The sequence below is a fragment of the Rhinoderma darwinii genome, chromosome 4, assembly GCF_050947455.1.
Source record: "Rhinoderma darwinii isolate aRhiDar2 chromosome 4, aRhiDar2.hap1, whole genome shotgun sequence".
NCBI classification, from domain to species: domain Eukaryota; kingdom Metazoa; phylum Chordata; class Amphibia; order Anura; family Rhinodermatidae; genus Rhinoderma; species Rhinoderma darwinii.
The window spans coordinates 399,654,122-399,673,454 of NC_134690.1; the positions used below are offsets into that span (position 1 = coordinate 399,654,122).

Consider the following 19,333-nt stretch of genomic DNA (forward strand, 5'->3'; position numbering starts at 1 on the left):
ATGTTCTTGTATATAGGGGGAAGTATTATAGTAGTTATATTCTTGTATATAAGAGCAGTATTAGGCTATGTTCACACAGAGTATTTTGGGGGAGGAATATCTGCCTCAAAATTCAGTTTGGAACTTTGAGGCAGATATTCCTCTCCCTGCACGCCGATTTTCGCGGCAATTATCGCGCCGTTTTTCGCCCGCGGCCATTGAGCGCCGCGGGCATAAAACAGCGAGAAATACGCTTTCTCCTGCCTCCCATTGAAGTCAATGGGAGGTCAGAGGCGGAAGCGCCCGAAGATAGGGCATGTCGCTTCTTTTTCCCGCGAGGCAGTTTTACTGCTCGCGGGAAAAAGACGCCGACGCCTCCCATTGAAATCAATGGGAGGCGTTCTCGGGCCGTTTTTGCCGACTTTTACGACGCGGTTTCCGCGTCAAAAAACTCGGCAAAATACCCCGTGTGAACATTGTTGTAGTTATATTCTTCTACATAGGGGGCAGTATTATAGTAGTTATATTCTTGTATAATAAATGGGACAGTATACCAGTAGTAGTTCTTAACTACTTTAATTCTCTTTTTTCACTTTTGTGCTGTATTCCCATATATGATACATAATATTATTTTTAATGCCATCATTGATTAATATGGATTTCCCATTTTTAGGATCTATTCCAGACCATTGATGTGAACCAAACTGGATTTCTTGATGGTTTTGGCTTGGCAAGAGCAGCCCAGGAAGCTGGTACAATGTTTATTTTTTTTGTTTTCTCTTTTTTTTAATGAATAATTTGTTTATTTGTATGTTTTTTCCTATTATACTTTATAGTTTTCTTTGGGTGTTACAGCGGGGTTCAAATTCCAATTTCAATATTTCAATTATATCCCACCAAGACAATCCGGATTTATACATTTTACATTTAATTGTAGCAAATCCTTAGCTATGAGAAGTATTGGTAGTGTACAGGTTCTCAACAAGGATATATGTCCCATTCACTATGTTCCCATTCACTGACAGCAAGCAGAAATCAAAAGAAATGATACTAAATATAAATATATATATATATATATATATAGTTGCCAGAACTTCTCATTATAAAATGATCAAGCTTTATTTACATAAGATAGGGCATCACGAAATATAACAAAGGGTTAAACTCACCCAGGCAATTGACATTAGATCGGTACGACCTTCGTATCTCTCGCTAGTCAGTAATTCTCTGTAGTCCCAGATCTTTAAGCTGGAAAATAAGAATGGATAGGTCCTTCAAGTGAACAGACAGGTCCTATTACTTACATTTCTAGAAGAACAACGACTTGTAACGTTGATGGATCGGCTGCGGCAGATTTTGGAGTTTGGCGTTTAAAATGATATTGAGGTTATTGGGTTCATTGAGAGGCGATCGCTGTATAAAGACATTAATCGTTCTTCACGGGCGACGTACACACTGCAGATCCTGATTCACGGCTTTGCGGTCGTTTTTATGTAATTTGTTTGGGTCAGTAAGTATCTTACGGTCATAACGTGGTAAATGGCATGGACAGGATATTAACAAGGCTTAGGACAAAGACAGATCTGTGATGTAGCTTAAAGTAGATGGGGTCTTCTGGAGTGGGGCAAGGGCAGAGCTTAAATGGGTTGTCTTGCGAAATCAGCCCCTGTCCAAATGCCCTACTAGGGCATAGTGATGTCATCAATGAGCGGAAAGTAGCTTTTGCTCCAGTAGACTTAGTCCGGCAATGTTTTACATGATTGTCATGTAATACTTAATTTCCCCTCTAGTGGCCACTGCAGGGAAAATAAGTCGGTGATTCCGACCTCATAGGACCTGGACCTGTAGTGATCAGCTGATCGCCAAGGTGGCATCTTTTTAGAAAAGAGGTGAGAGAACCCCTTTAAAGCTTAACTTTATAGTATTCTGAAAGTTCAAGTGTGACTGCAGTTAACTACCATATGCCCTTTCCCCCCGTGTCACACTCACAAGGATCTACTGTATGCGATGAGATATGAGGAGCTGTTTGCAGAGTCCTCGCACTGTAGAGCAGATTTAGCGGTCTGTGTGCTCCCTGTGCTATGGAGGGGGCACTGTGGTCATTGGGAGTGTTCTAGTTCTGCAGTGGATCAAAAACAATTTTCACTTCTTCACCCTGTAGTGCGGCTTCTATGTTCCATATCACAGGGTCAGTTAAAGTAGCTACACAGAGTGAGGAACCTGCAAACAGCTCCACATATCTCAGCTTCCTGGACCCCTATGAGCGTGACGTGGGGGAGAAGCATATTGGGGTTCACTGCAGGACCCCCTCCTCATCTACAGAACTTAGCAGGCATGCAGTCACAGTGAGACCCTTGGTTCTGCCCCGTTACATCTGCAGATTGTGTAGCTCCATGACTGGCGGATGCTAAAGTGTAACACAAATGATGGAAGCTGCCGCAATCTGATTTATTTTTACTGACATTTTTGACAGTAAAGTTTTATGCATGAGGTCAAGTGTGTATTTAACCTGTGCCAAGCATAGCCACGAACCGATGTAGCAGAGTTGAATTTATCAAATAACTGATCATTAGTATAGTATTAGTATTTAGTATTCGTTTAATACTGTAAGTTTCCGTCATCATTGCATAATAAACATTCTGCAATTTTCTAATAAACGTTATCATTCAATTCCTATTCAGAACTCTGCTTGCTGTCAGTAAATTACTAAAAGTAAAGTGTGTGAGACCACCTGCTCTAAAAAAGGTGACCTCATTCAGATGGGTTTCTAAGGCCTTATTCACACGACCGTGTTCAGTCCGTGATATACAGACCGCATGTCGGACGCATTTCCTGGACCGAACACAGTTCAGGGAGCTGGGCTGCCAGCATCATAGTTATGTATGACGCTAGGTGTCCATGACTCCCCGCGGGAATACTGTCCCGTGCTGCGCTATTGATTTTGTCAAAACAACGGAAACCATTTGCACCGGATCCATCATCATTGAAATCGATGGTGATGCAAACTGAAACCTATGGTTTCAGTTTGGGTTTCGGTCATGGGTTCTCCTGACGGAAAGGTCTGACGGAACCCGTGAACGGAGCCCCGACGCAGATGTGAACGAAGCCCCAGTCCCCAGCTATAATAGACTGTAACTCAGAATCAGTACAAGATAAGAAATACATGTACACAGTGACTCCACCAGCAGAATAGTGAGTGCAGCTCTGGAGTATAATACAGGATGTAACTCAGGATCAGTGCAGGATAAGTAATGTATGTACATAGGGACTCCACCAGCAGAATAGTGAGTGCAGCTCTGGAGTATAAAAAAGGATATAACTCAGGATCAGTACAGGATAAGTAATGTAATGTATGTACACAGTGACTCCACCAGCAGAATAGTGAGTGCAGCTCTGGAGTATAAGGGCATGACCACACATGGCGGAATTCCTCCGCAACTGTCCGCATCAATGCCGCACCTAATCCGGGTTGCGGATTACGGCTGCGGATCTGCACAAAATGTGCAGAAAATTGATGCGGACTAGCTGCTGCGGACTGCGGGAAAAGTGCTTCCCTTCTCCCTATCAGTGCAGGATAGAGAGAAGGGACAGCACTTTCCCTAGTGAAAGTAAAAGAAATTCATACTTACCGCCCGTTGTCTTTATGACGCGTCCCTCCTTCGGCATCCAGCCCGACCTCCCTGGATGACGCGCCAGTCCATGTGACCGCTGCAGCCTGTGCTTGGCCTGTGATTGGCTGCAGCCGTCACTTACACTGAAACGTCATCCTGGGAGGCCGGACTGGAGACAGACGCAGGGAGTTCTCGGTAAGTACGAACTTCATTTTTTTTTACAGATACATGTATATTGGGATCGGTAGTCACTGTCCCGGGTGCAGAAACAGTTACTGCCGATCGCTTAACTCTTTCAGCACCCTGGACAGTGACTATTTACAGACGTCTCCTAGCAACGCTCCCGTCATTTCGGGAGCCCCATTGACTTCCTCAGTCTGGCTGTAGACCTAGAAATACATAGGTCCAGCCAGAATGAAGAAATGTCAAGTTAAAAAAGCAAGACGTATCCGCAGCACACATGACATGTGCATGACAGCTGCGGACTTCATTGCGGAACTTTGAATCTCCATTGAAGTCAATGGAGAAATTCCGCCATGAGTCCGCCACTGCTCCGCAACAGACAGAGCATGCTGCGGACACCAAATTCCGCTCCGCAGCCTATGCTCCGCAGCGGAATTGTACGCATCGTGTAAACGAACACTGCTAATTTAAAGTGAAAGTCAATGGAGAAACGGCTCCGCTGCGGATTAACGCTGCGGAGTGTCCGCAGCGGAATTTAAGTGAAATTCCGCTATGTGTGAACCCGCCCTAATACAGGATGTAACTCAGGATCAGTACAGGATAAGTAATGTAATATATGTACACAGTGACTCCACCAGCAGAATAGTGAGTGCAGCTCTGGAGTATAATACATGATGTAACTCAAGATCAGTACAGGATAAGTAATGTAATGTATGTACACAGTGACTCCACCAGCAGAATAGTGAGTGCAGCTCTGGAGTATAATATAGGATGTAACTCAGGATCAGTACAGGATAAGTAATGTAATGTATGTACACAGTGACTCCACCAGCAGAATAGTGAGTGCAGCTCTGGAGTATAATACAGGATATAACTCAGGATCAGTACAGGATAAGTAATGTATGTACACAGTGACTCCACCAGCAGAATAGTGAGTGCAGCTCTGGAGTATAATACAAGATGTAACTCAGGATCAGTACAGGATAAGTAATGTAATGTATGTACACAGTGACTCCACCAGCAGAATAGTGACTGCAGCTCTGGAGTATAATACAAGATGTAACTCAGGATCAGTACAGGATAAGTAATGTAATGTATGTACACAGTGACTCCACCAGCAGAATAGTGAGTGTAGCTCTGGAGTATAATACAGGATGTAACTCAGGATCAGTACAGGATAAGTAATGTAATGTATGTACACAGTGACTCCACCAGCAGAATAGTGAGTGCAGCTCTGGAGTATAATACACAATGTAACTCAGGATCAGTACAGGATAAGTAATGTAATGTATGTACACAGTGACTCCACCAGCAGAATAGTGAGTGCAGCTCTGGAGTATAATACAGGCTGTAGCTCAGGATCAGTACAGGATAAGTAATGTAATGTGTGTACACAGTAACTCCACCAGCAGAATAGTGAGTGCAGCTCTGGAGTATAATACAGGCTGTAGCTCAGGATCAGTACAGGATAAGTAATGTAATGTGTGTACACAGTAACTCCACCAGCAGAATAGTGAGTGCAGCTCTGGAGTATAATATGGGGTCCAACTCAGGATTATTACAAAATAAGTCATTAATTTGTTTACAAAGTGTGAAAATTGTAAGATGGGGTTCTTGAGGTGGACATAGACCTTTAAAGGACCACTCCAGCAGCAATTGATCTGGGCACCACTGGTATAGGAATTCATCCTTTTATATGGAAAAGCTCTTTTATAACACCGGCTTTGATGAATATCTTTCTTTTCTCAGAATGTTCCTCTCATCACATTGATCCATTTTTGTATATTTTCCAGGTCTCATGGTCAGTGACGCGGTGCTGAATATCATGCTCCTGCGATACGCAAACTACGCCCAGAAGTTGAGCTTTGCAGACTTTGTCTGTTGCATGATTCGCCTGGAAACTGTGACAAGTGAGTGAAATCCCGCAGCAGAGGATGTGACGTGCGGCAGCGTCAAGATTATCCCCAGGGTCATCATGGTGACGTCACATTTTTCAATGGGCTTGGACATCTTGCCATAAAGTAATCTCAGTACAAAGAAGATCCATTCATATCATATGTAACCCTCTACACCGCATCAAGTGCTGATGACCAACATCCATTGTCCTTGGCATCGCATTATAGACACCGACTATGGCTGCCAATGTTATGTGGCCACTTACCATGGCTGTCTATGTTGTAGGAGCACTGACTATGGCAGGCAAAATTATTGTGTCACTGACTATGGATGTCAATGTTATGGGGGCACTGACTTTGATTGTTAATGTTATGGGGTACTGACTATGGCTGGAAAAGTTATATAAAAGAGCACTTTCTATGCCTATACATGCTATGGAGGCACTTACTATGGTTGGCAATGGTGTGCCTGATTCTGACTATGGATGGCAATGTTATGGCCATTTACTATAACTGGTAATGTTATGGGCACTGGCTATGTCTTTTAATATTATGGAGGCACTATGGCTTGCAATGATCTGACTATGAATGGCAATGTTATGCCTAATACTATGGCTGTCATTGTTATGTAGGCACAGGCTTTAACTGGAAACATTATGGGGGCACTGAGTATGACTAAATGTCATTGGCAAATGAACACATGTATGTGTCTCTAAACCCCCTAATCTTATCAAAATTCAGCGTACGGCCCTGTATGAGATCAGATATGGCGGTATAAGCCGTGGCGGCCCATGTGACTCACATAACATCCCACTTATTACTTTTCAGAAGTCTTCCAGAACTTAACGAAGGATGGAGCGGGGGTTTACCTGAGCGCAGAAGAGGTGAGCGTCACATGACAAGGGAGCATTCATTATTAGCACAGTACTGATATAGGAGTATTACGGATGAGGAAAGCCCCATGCACATGGCCAAATTTCGGATTGTTGTTACCTGGATCGGGAATATGGCGCCGATATAAACTATGGTCCTATATTGTACCTGTACATGGGGGATTGTTCTCATCATATATTCTGTGAGAATCCATAAGACAAAAAATTAATTGTGCCATACTGTATAAGGCCAGGGTCACACACACAGTTTTGATGCAGTTTTTGATGCAGTTTTTTTCAGCCAAAGCCAGAATTGGATCCGAAAGGAAGGAAAGGTCTAAAGAAAAAACTGATGCTTCTACTTTCCTTTGTGTCCACTTCTGAGTTTGCCTTAAAAAAAAAACTGCACTAAAAACTGCGTGTGTGTGATCTTGGCCTGAGGATATATTTATTTTTCATTAAACATTCACGTTTACATCCACAGGCTGACAACGTGTTCAGACCTAAAACTTCTTACAGCTGAGGATTTGTTACAGTTGTGTCCAATCTAGACAATCCTCTGTCAAATGAACGGCCTGGATTCCAGACTGATACATTGTACCTGCGCTGATACATTGTAGCAAATTATCAGGAAAAAATAAAAAGAGGTTTGTGGCGCTGATGTGTTTTCAAATCCACAGCATGCTTTATGTGTGGCGGATTTTTAGCAGAATTTTTCAGCGGATTTTACCGTTTGCAGTGCAAATCCGTGTTAAAATCCACATGTAACAAATGCAGATTTGCCGTCATATGTGATCTTTGACTTACTGTATTATTTGCCCTACTGTTCACACCTTGCTTATTTTAGGATGATTGGCTGATAACAGAGGGCAGTTTCACACTGTGCTTTTGCATTTGCTGGAGACTTTTATTGCAATATTTTGCTGCAATTTTAGTAAAACAGAAAACCGCTGCGGTTTTTACAAAAATGTCAACGTTTTGCCGCGGTTCCGAAAATCACAGCAAAAAAGGAAATGAAAAACGACTTACGTAAATGCACACTATTGCTCTCTGTTATCAGCCAGCCATTGATCCTCAGATACGCTAAAGGTTGGAAAGTAATAAAAGTTTATACCTGGCAGAAAATGTGCAGCAAATTTCCCACTAATTTAGATTTCATCCTTTGCGTGCATTGTAAATGGTGAAATCTGCAACATATAAAGCACGCTGTGAATTTGAAAACATGTCAGCAACACAACAAATCTCTCCTGTCCTGATAGTTTGCTACAATGTATCAGTGCAGCTAAAATGTATCCATCTGGAGTCCAAAGAATTGTCTAGACTGTATACAACCGTAGCAAACCCTCAACTGTGGAAAGTTTAGGTCAGTAAATTTTTTCACCCTCTGGATGCAAATAAGAATGTTCCCATTCACTGACAGCAAGCAGAGATCTTAAAAATGGTGTGGAATTGAAACACAAACTATATCGGAAAGTTGCTAAACTTTTGATTATTAAATAATCATTTGTGATTATTTCCATAAAACCAGAAAAGTTTCTCACTTGTTTTGCCTCGCAGTAGTAGCGTGACTTTGTGCCGCATCCTACTGCAAAGTGTGAACATAGGAAGGGGAGGGGTAGCAGCTTCAATTCATTGATTTTCTTGGTGTTGGAGCCAGCCTGTAAAACCAAACATGGGTGATATCCCCGCAGAGCAGATGCCCAAGGGTGACTGACAGCCCCCCATATACCTGAGATCAGTGGTCTCCAACCTGAGGTTCGTTAGCAGTCGTGTAACCACAACTCCCAGCATGGCCTAACAGCTACAGGCTATCAGTGTATGTTGGGGGTTCTGGTTTCACTACAGCTGAAGAGTTACAGGTTGGGGACCACGGTCCTATATTATCAGGGACAGATGATTGGATGATTGTAGTTGCACACGATATAATTGCTGCTGTTTCTGTATAAATCACGATGTGGATATTATTTCTTCCAGTGGATGCAAATTATCATGTCCAGCTGATCACCGGGAGGAAACGCACTGGTAAGTCCTACTGGCCGACGTCAGGAGCGTAACTGGGAAAGATGATAGATCAGGGGTGGGGAACCTTTTTTCTGCCAAGCGCCATTTGGATATTTATAACATCATTTGCGGGCCGTACAAAATTATCAACTTAATAATGCCCCCCATAGCTGCCCCCACACAGTATAATGCCCCCCATAGCTGCCCCCACACAGTATAATGCCCCCCATAGCTGCCCCCACACAGTATAATGCCCCCCATAGCTGCCCCCACACAGTATAATGTCCCCCATAGCTGACCACCACAGTATAATGCCCCCTATAGCTGACCACCACAGTATAATGCCCCCCATAGCTGACCACCACAGTATAATGCCCCCCATAGCTGACCACCACAGTATAATGCCCCCTATAGCTGACCACCACAGTATAATGCCCCCCATAGCTGACCACCACAGTATAATGCCCCCCATAGATGCCCCCACACAGTATAATGCCCCCCATAGCTGCCCCCACAGTATAATGCCCCCATAGCTGCCCCCACAGTATAATGCCCCCATAGCTGCCCCCACAGTATAATGCCCCCATAGCTGCCCCCACAGTATAATGCCCCCATAGCTGCCCCATACAGTATAATGCCACCTTAAAGTATAATGCCTCCATAGCTGCCCCATCCAGTATAATGCCCCCACATAGTATAGATACACAGCGCAGATACAATTGAATGTGGCGATCATTACCGCCTGGCGTCTGGGGTGCCCCAGGTGCCTGAAGCTAGCGATGCCACCAGGCATGAGTTGTCCCATGCTGCCCCGCCTGGCATATAAATGTTATGTGCCGGGATGCACGGGTCCGCTCATGCCGCAGGCAACTTTGGCTGCTATAGTGGTAGTTCTGCCACTGGCTGACATCTAAGGGTATGTGCACACGCTAACTGCATTTACGGCTGAAATGACGGAGCTGTTTTCAGGAGAAAACAGCCCCGTAATTTCAGACGTAATTGCTCGTCCTCGCATTTTGCGAGGCGTCATTGACGGCCGTAATTTAGAGCTGTTCTTCATTGAATTCAATGAAAAACGGCTCAAATTACGTCCAAAAAAGTGCCCTGCACTTCTTTGACGAGGCAGTCATTTTACGCATCGTCGTTTGACAGCTGTCAAACGACGATGCGGAAATTACAGATCATCGGCACAGTATGTCGGCAAACCCATTCAAATGAATGGGCAGATGTTTGCCGACATATTGGAGCCGTATTTTCAGGCGTAAATCGAGGCATAATACGCCTCGTTTACGCCTGAAAATAGGTAGTGTGAACCCAGCCTAAAAGTCATGAACTCTTAGGCTGGGACTACATAAAAACAATTTGTCATGCAGGAGTCACTTTAAAATTGGTGTCCAGAGCTGCATTCACAGTTCTGCAGGCTTCCAAATTGAAATCTCCCAGCATTCCCTACTTGTTTAGTGTTTGCACAGAGCTTAATACAGTCTATAATTCAGGATCAGCACAGGATAAGTAATTTAATGTATGTACACAGTGACTCCACCAGCAGAATAGTGAGTGCAGCTCTGGAGTATAATACAGGATATAACTCTGTACATACATGATATTACTTATCCTGTACTGATCCTCAGTAAATCCACCAGCAGAATAGTGAGTGCAGCTCTGGAGTATAACACAGGATGTAACTCAGGATCAGTACAGGATAAGTAATGTAATGTATGTACACAGTGACTCCACCAGCAGAATAGTGAGTGCAGCTCTGGAGTATAATACAGGATGTAACTCAGGATCAGTACAGGATAAGTAATGTATGTACACAGTGACTCCACCAGCAGAATAGTGAGTGCAGCTCTGGAGTATAATACAGGATGTAACTCAGGATCAGTACAGGATAAGTAATGTAATGTGTGTACACATTGACTCCACCAGCAGAATAGTGAGTGCAGCTCTGGAGTATAATACAGGATGTAACTCAGGATCAGTACAGGATAAGTAATGTAATGTATGTGCACAGTGACTCCACCAGCAGAATAGTGAGTGCAGCTCTGGAGTATAATACAGGATCAGTAAAGGATAAGTAATGTAATGTATGTACATAGTGACTCCACCAGCAGAATAGTGAGTGCAGCTCTGGAGTATAATACAGGATGTAACTCAGGATCAGTACAGGATAAGTAATGTAATGTATGTACACAGTGACTCCACCAGCAGAATAGTGAGTGCAGCTCTGGAGTATAATACAGGATATAACTCAGGATCAGTACAGGATAAGTAATGTAATGTATGTACACAGTGACTCCACCAGCAGAATAGTGAGTGCAGCTCTGGAGAATAATACAGGATGTAACTCAGGATCAGTACAGGATAAGTAATGTAATGTATGTACACAGTGACTCCACCAGCAGAATAGTGAGTGCAGCTCTGGAGTATAATACAGGATGTAACTCAGGATCAGTACAGGATAAGTAATGTCATGCATTTACAAAGTGACTCCAAGTTTTATATAGATTATATCTTTATATAAGCTGTAAAATAGTATCAATATGTGTTTCAAGGAAAATGTATCTATTTGTGTCCGCATGTAATGAATGTGTTTTCCTTGTGTCTTGTAGGAGATGAGTGTCCACTGTGAAAGCTCCGGATTGTCCTGGACAGTTTATAAGCCTTACGATGCGGTCTTGCTGTCGTTTACATTTCCTTTTTCATTGTAGCCTGTGTGTTAAAGGGGTAATGTCAAGCTCAACATTTATCATCTATGCACAGAATAAGTAATGAATAACTGATCGCTGGGAGCCCCACCGATCACTAGAACGGCTGTCCCGATCCCCCAGTGTAGTAATGAGAAGTATGAATGGGACTGACGGACATAGATGAGCGCTGTACCCGGCTGTATCCTTCAGTCCCACAAACTTTGAAATGAGCAGCGAATGCTTGACCTAAACGTTTCCTCCCTGCGGTCGAGCTGTAGCAGGACTGGGGCTCAGGACGCCTGTTCTAGTTATTAATTGGGGTCCCAAAGTATGGGCCCCCAGCGATGAGACGCTTCTCACCTATCCTGTGGATAAGTGATAAACGTTCAACTTGGTAAAATCCCTTTAAATGTGTTTGAAAGTTTAAGATTTTATAAAGTACAACATTTCAGAACTTTTGTCACCCGCCCAGAACTGTTCTCCTATATAAGTGATGTTTTTGTAGATAATTTCTGAGACTTTAAATTAAAGTTTAACTGTAGCTAAAATAAAAAAATCTGTATCCACATGTCTTCAAAAATGTTTTGGTTAAAATAATAAATAGAAAAAATTCTCTATGTTGAGTCTATGTACATATACACCGATCAGCTATAACATTACCATTAAGATCAGAGCCGGTCTTGTGGGCTGTTACCAGTTTGCAGTGGTTACTACCTACCAAAAGTGGTCCAAAAAACTGCAACAGGTGACCAATGACATGGTCATGGGCGCCCATTGCTCATTGATGCGCATCGGGAGTGAAGGCGAGCCCGTCTGGTCCGATCCCACAGAAGAGCCACTGTATCACAAATTACTGAAAAAGTTACTGCTGACTATAATAGAAAGATGTCAGAACATGCAGAGAATGGCAGCTTGCTGTATATGGGGCTGTGTAGCCGCAGACAGGTCAGAGCGTCCATGCTGACCCCTGTCCACTGCAGAAAGCCCCTACAACGTGCACGAGATCATCAGATGCGGAGTATGAAGCAATGGAAGAAGGCACCTAGTCTAATGAATCATGTTTTACATCATATTAATGGCCAAGTGCATTTAAATTGCTTACCCGGGAAGAGATGGCACCAGGATGCATCATATGAAGAAGACACGACAGCAGAGGCTGTGTGATGCTCTGGGCAATGTTCTACAGGAAAACCTTAGGTCCTGGCATTCATGTGCAAGTGACACAAACCACCTACCTCAACATTGGTACAAACCACTACAACCCTTCATGACAAAGGTAATTCATAATGGTAGCGGCCTCTTTTAGCAGAATCATGTGCCCTCCTCACTGCTAAAATTGCTTAGTGTAATACTGCTCCTATATACAAGAATATAACTACTATAATACTGCCCCCTATATACAAGAATATAACTACTATAATACTGCTCCTATATACAAGAATATAACTAATATAATACTGCCCCTATATACAAGAATATAACTACTATAATACTGCCCCTATATACAAGAATATAACTACTGTAATACTGCTCCTATATACAAGAACATAACTACTATAATACTGCCCCTATATACAAGAATATAACTACTATAATACTGCCCCCTATATACAAGAATATAACTACTATAATACTGCCCCTATATACAAGAATATACCTACTCTAATACTGCCCCCTATATACAAGAATATAACTACTATAATACTGCCTCCTATATACAAGAATATAACTACTATAATACTGCCCCTATATACAAGAATATAACTACTATAATACTGCCCCTATATACAGGAATATATCTACTATAATACTGCCCCTATATACAAGAATATAACTGCTATAATACTGCTCCCTATATACAAGAATATAACTACTATAATACTGCCTCCTATATACAAGAATATAACTACTATAAAACTGCTCACTATATACAAGAATATAACTACTATAATACTGCTCCCTATATACAAGAATATAACTACTATAATACTGCCTCCTATATACAAGAATATAACTACTATAAAACTGCTCACTATATACAAGAATATAACTACTATAATACTGCTCCTATATACAAGAATATAACTACTATAATACTGCCCCCTATATACAAGAATATAACTACTATAATACTGCCTCCTACATACAAGAATATAACTACTATAATACTGCTCCTATATACAAGAATATAACTACTATAATACTGCTCCTATGTACAAGAATATAACTACTATAATACTGCTCCTATATACAAGATTATAACTACTATAATACTGCTCCTATGTACAAGAATATAACTACTATAATACTGCCCCTATATACAAGAATATAACTACTATAATACTGCTCCTATGTACAAGAATATAACTACTATAATACTGCCTCCTATATACAAGAATATAACTACTATAATACTGCCCCCTATATACAAGAATATAACTACTATAATACTACCCCCTATATACAAGAATATAACTATTATAATACTGCTCCTATATACAAGAATATAACTACTATAATACTGCTCCTATGTACAAGAATATAACTACTATAATACTGCTCCTATATACAAGAATATAACTACTATAATACTGCCCCTATATACAAGAATATAACTACTATAATACTGACCCCTGTATACAAGAATATAACTACTATAATACTGCTCCTATATACAAGAATATAACTACTATAATACTGCCCCCTATATACAGGAATATAACTACTATAATACTGCCCCCTATATACAAGAATATAACTACTATAATACTGCCCCTATACACAAGAATATAACTACTATAATACTGTCCCCTATATACAAGAATATAACTACTATAATACTGCCCCATATACAAGAATATAACTACTATAATACTACCCCCTATATACAAGAATATAACTACTATAATACTACCCCCTATATACAAGAATATAACTACTATAACACTGCCCCTATATACAAGAATATAACTACTATAATACTGCCCCTATATACAAGAATATAACTACTATAATACTGCTCCTATATACTATAATACTGCCTCCTATATACAAGAATATAACTACTATAATACTGCCCCCTATATACAAGAATATAACTACTATAATACTACCCCCTATATACAAGAATATAACTTATAATACTGCTCCTATGTACAAGAATATAACTACTATAATACTGCTCTTATATACAAGAATATAACTACTATAATACTGCCCCTATATACAAGAATATAACTACTATAATACTGACCCCTGTATACAAGAATATAACTACTATAATACTGCTCCTATATACAAGAATATAACTACTATAACACTGCCCCCTATATACAAGAATATAACTACTATAATACTTCTCCTATATACAAGAATATAACTACTATAATACTGACCCCTGTATACAAGAATATAACTACTATAATACTGCTCCTATATACAAGAATGTAACTACTATAATACTGCTCCTATATACAAGAATATAACTACTATAATACTGCTCCTATATACAAGAATATAACTACTATAATACTGTCCCCTATATACAAGAATATAACTACTATAATACTGCTCCTATATACAAGAATGTAACTACTATAATACTGCTCCTATATACAAGAATATAACTACTATAATACTGTCCCCTATATACAAGAATATAACTACTATAATACTACCCCTATATACAAGAATATAACTACTTAAATACTGCTCCCTATATACAAGAATATAACTACTATAATACTGCCCCTATATACAAGAATATAACTACTATAATACTGCCCCCTATATACAAGAATAACTACTATAATACTGCTCCCTATATACAAGAATATAACTACTATAATACTGCCCCTATATACAAGAATATAACTACTATAATACTGCCCCCTATATACAAGAATAACTACTATAATACTGCCCCTATATACAAGAATATAACGACTATAATACTGCCCCTATATACAAGAATATAACTACTATAATACTGCCCCTATATACAAGAATATAACTACTATAATACTGCTCCTATATACAAGAATATAACTACTATAATACTGTCCCCTATATACAAGAATATAACTACTATAATACTACCCCTATATACAAGAATATAACTACTATAATACTGCCTCTATATACAAGAATATAACTACTATAATACTGCCCCTATATACAAGAATATAACTACTATAATACTGCCCCCCTATATACAAGAATATAACTACTATAATACTGCCTCCTATATACAAGAATATAACTACTATAATACTGCTCCTATATACAAGAATATAACTATTATAATACTGCTCCTATATACAAGAATATAACTACTATAATACTGCTCCTATATACAAGAATATAACTACTATAATACTGCCCCTATATACAAGAATATAACTACTATAATACTGCCCCTACATACAAGAATATAACTACTATAATACTGCCCCTATATACAAGAATATAACTACTATAATACTGCCCCCCTATATACAAGAATATAACTACTATAATACTGCCTCCTATATACAAGAATATAACTACTATAATACTGCCCCCTATATACAAGAATATAACTACTATAATACTGCTCCTATATACAAGAATATAACTACTATAATACTGCCCCCCTATATACAAGAATATAACTACTATAATACTGCCTCCTATATACAAGAATATAACTACTATAATACTGCCCCCTATATACAAGAATATAACTACTATAATACTGCTCCTATATACAAGAATATAACTACTATAATACTGCCCCCTATATACAAGAATATAACTACTATAATACTGCTCCTATATACAAGAATATAACTACTATAATACTGCCCCCCTATATACAAGAATATAACTACTATAATACTGCCTCCTATATACAAGAATATAACTACTATAATACTGCCCCTACATACAAGAATATAACTACTATAATACTGCCCCTATATACAAGAATATAACTACTATAATACTGCCCCCTATATACAAGAATATAACTACTATAATACTGCCTCGTATATACAATAATATAACTACTATAATACTGCCCCCTATATACAAGAATATAACTACTATAATACTGCCTCGTATATACAAGAATATAACTACTATAATACTACCTCCTATATACAAGAATGTAACTACTATAATACTGCTCCTATATACAAGAATATAACTACTATAATACTGTCCCCTATATACAAGAATATAACTACTATAATACTACCCCTATATACAAGAATATAACTACTATAATACTGCCCCCTATATACAAGAATATAACTAATATAATACTGCCCCCTATATACAAGAATATAACTACTATAATACTGCCTCCTATATACAAGAATATAACTACTATAATACTGCCCCCTATATACAAGAATATAACTACTATAATACTGCCCCTATATACAAGAATATTAACTACTATAATACTGTCCCCTATATACAAGAATATAACTACTATAATACTGCCCCTATATACAAGAATATAACTACTATAATACTGCTCCTATATACAAGAATATAACTACTATAATACTGCCTCCTATATACAAGATAACAAGAATATAACTACTATAATACTGCCTCCTATATACAAGAATATAACTACTATAATACTGCCCCCTATATACAAGAATATAACTACTATAATACTGCCCTATATACAAGAATATAACTACTATAATACTGCCCCTATATACAAGAATATAACTACTATAATACTGCCTCTATATACAAGAATATAACTACTATAATACTGCCCCTATATACAAGAATATAACTACTATAATACTGCCACCTATATACAAGAATATAACTACTATAATACTGCCCCCTATATACAAGAATATAACTACTATAATACTGCCTCCTATATACAAGAATATAACTACAATAATACTGCCCCCTATATACAAGAATATAACTACTATAATACTGCCTCTATATACAAGAATATAACTACTATAATACTGCCCCTATATACAAGAATATAACTACTATAATACTGCCCCCCTATATACAAGAATATAACTACTATAATACTGCCTCCTATATACAAGAATATAACTACTATAATACTGCTCCTATATACAAGAATATAACTACTATAATACTGCCCCCTATGTACAAGAATATAACTACTATAATACTGCTCCTATATACAAGAATATAACTACTATAATACTGCCCCCTATGTACAAGAATATAACTACTATAATACTGCCCCTATATACAAGAATATAACTACTATAATACTACTCCTATATACAAGAATATAACTACTATAATACTGCCCCTATATACAAGAATATAACTACTATAATACTGCCCCTATATACAAGAATATAACTACTATAATACTGCCCCTATATACAAGAATATAACTACTATAATACTGCCCCCTATATACAAGAATATAACTACTATAATACTGCCTCCTATATACAATAATATAACTACTATAATACTGCCCCTATATACAAGAATATAACTACTATAATACTGCCCCTATATACAAGAATATAACGACTATAATACTGTCCCTATATACAAGAATATAACTACTATAATACTGCCCCTATATACAAGAATATAACTACTATAATACTGCCCCCTATATACAAGAATATAACTACTATAAGGGCGGGTTCACACATGGCGGAATTTCACTTAAATTCCGCTGCGGACACTCCGCAGCGTTAATCCGCAGCGGAGCCGTTTCTCCATTGACTTTCACTTTAATTTAGCAGTGTTCGTTTACACGATGCGTACAATTCCGCTGCGGAGCATAGGCTGCGGAGCGGAATTTGGTGTCCGCAGCATGCTCTGTCTGTTGCGGAGCAGTGGCGGACTGGTTGCGGACTCATGGCGGAATTTCTCCATTGACTTCAATGGAGAGTCAAAATTCCGCAATGAAGTCCGCAGATCTTATGTGTGCTGCGGAGCGTATTGTTTTTACTACCATGACATTTCTTCATTCTGGCTGGACCTATGTATTTCTAGGTCTACAGCCAGACTGAGGAAGTCAGTGGGGCTCCCGTAATGACGGGAGCGTTGCTAGGAGACGTCTGTAAATAGTCACTGTCCAGGGTGCTGAAAGAGTTACGCGATCGGCAGTAACTGTTTCTGCACCCGGGACAGTGACTACCGATCTCAATATACATGTATCTGTAAAAAAACATATAAGTTCATACTTACCGAGAACTCCCTGCGTCTGTCTCCAGTCCGGCCTCCCAGGATGACGTTTCAGTGTAAGTGACGGCTGCAGCCAATCACAGGCCAAGCACAGGCTGCAGCGGTCACATGGACTGGAGCGTCATCCAGGGAGGTCGGGCCGGATGCCGAAAGAGGGACGCGTCACCAAGACAACGGGCGGTAAGTATGAATTTCTTTGACTTTCACTAGGGAAAGTGCTGTCCCTTCTCTCTATCCTGCACTGAATAGGGAGAAGAGAAGCACTTTTCCTGCAGTCCGCAGCGGCCAGTCCGCATCAATTTTCTGCACATTTTGTGCAGATCCGCAGCAGAATCTGCAACGCAGATTCTGTGCGGCATTGATGCGGACAGTTGCGGAGGAATTCCGCCATGTGTGGTCATGCCCTAATACTGCCCCCCTATATACAAGAATATAACTACTATAATACTGTCCCCTACAGATCGCTTATATTCCATTATGTCATGACAAAAATAATATTTTTTTAGTGTGTATATAAGTAATGCAATGCTGCCACCTAGTGGTTAAAAAGATTAAAACAAGAACCAAAAGGTAAAGTGCCACAAATACCCTGGAGCCGATACTGTGGAGGTGTAAACTTAGACCAAGCAGTTTGGTGCACGCTGTATGATAAATTTGGTGCATCTAGCTAGACATGTTAGACACTTTTCTCTTCCCTGTACTACCACTAGGTTGGCTAAGGCTATGTTCACATGGCATATGTTCATGCTGCAAAATATGAGGCTGATTTAAAGAGAAAAGGCGTTTTCAGAGCTGACTCCTGGGACCGTGGTGCGGAGAAGTTGTATGGAGTGGAGGCCAAGCTTTTGTGTGTTTACCCTTTTAACAACTCTATGGAAGGTGCATTT

General features: G+C 39.6%; 1 protein-coding gene across 1 annotated transcript in view; it reads left to right on the forward strand.

Moving 5' to 3' along the window:
• Positions 1–11,795, forward strand: part of LOC142761435 (calpain-13-like) — a 132,822-nt gene extending 121,027 nt beyond the window's left edge. The window contains exons 20-24 of the mRNA XM_075864625.1: positions 653–731; positions 5,567–5,683; positions 6,497–6,552; positions 8,515–8,562; positions 11,154–11,795. Of these exons, the coding sequence (XP_075720740.1) occupies positions 653–731; positions 5,567–5,683; positions 6,497–6,552; positions 8,515–8,541 (279 nt within the window). The 3' untranslated portion in view covers positions 8,542–8,562; positions 11,154–11,795. The remainder of the gene's footprint in view (positions 1–652; positions 732–5,566; positions 5,684–6,496; positions 6,553–8,514; positions 8,563–11,153) is intronic.
• The last annotated feature ends 7,538 nt before the right edge of the window (positions 11,796–19,333 follow it).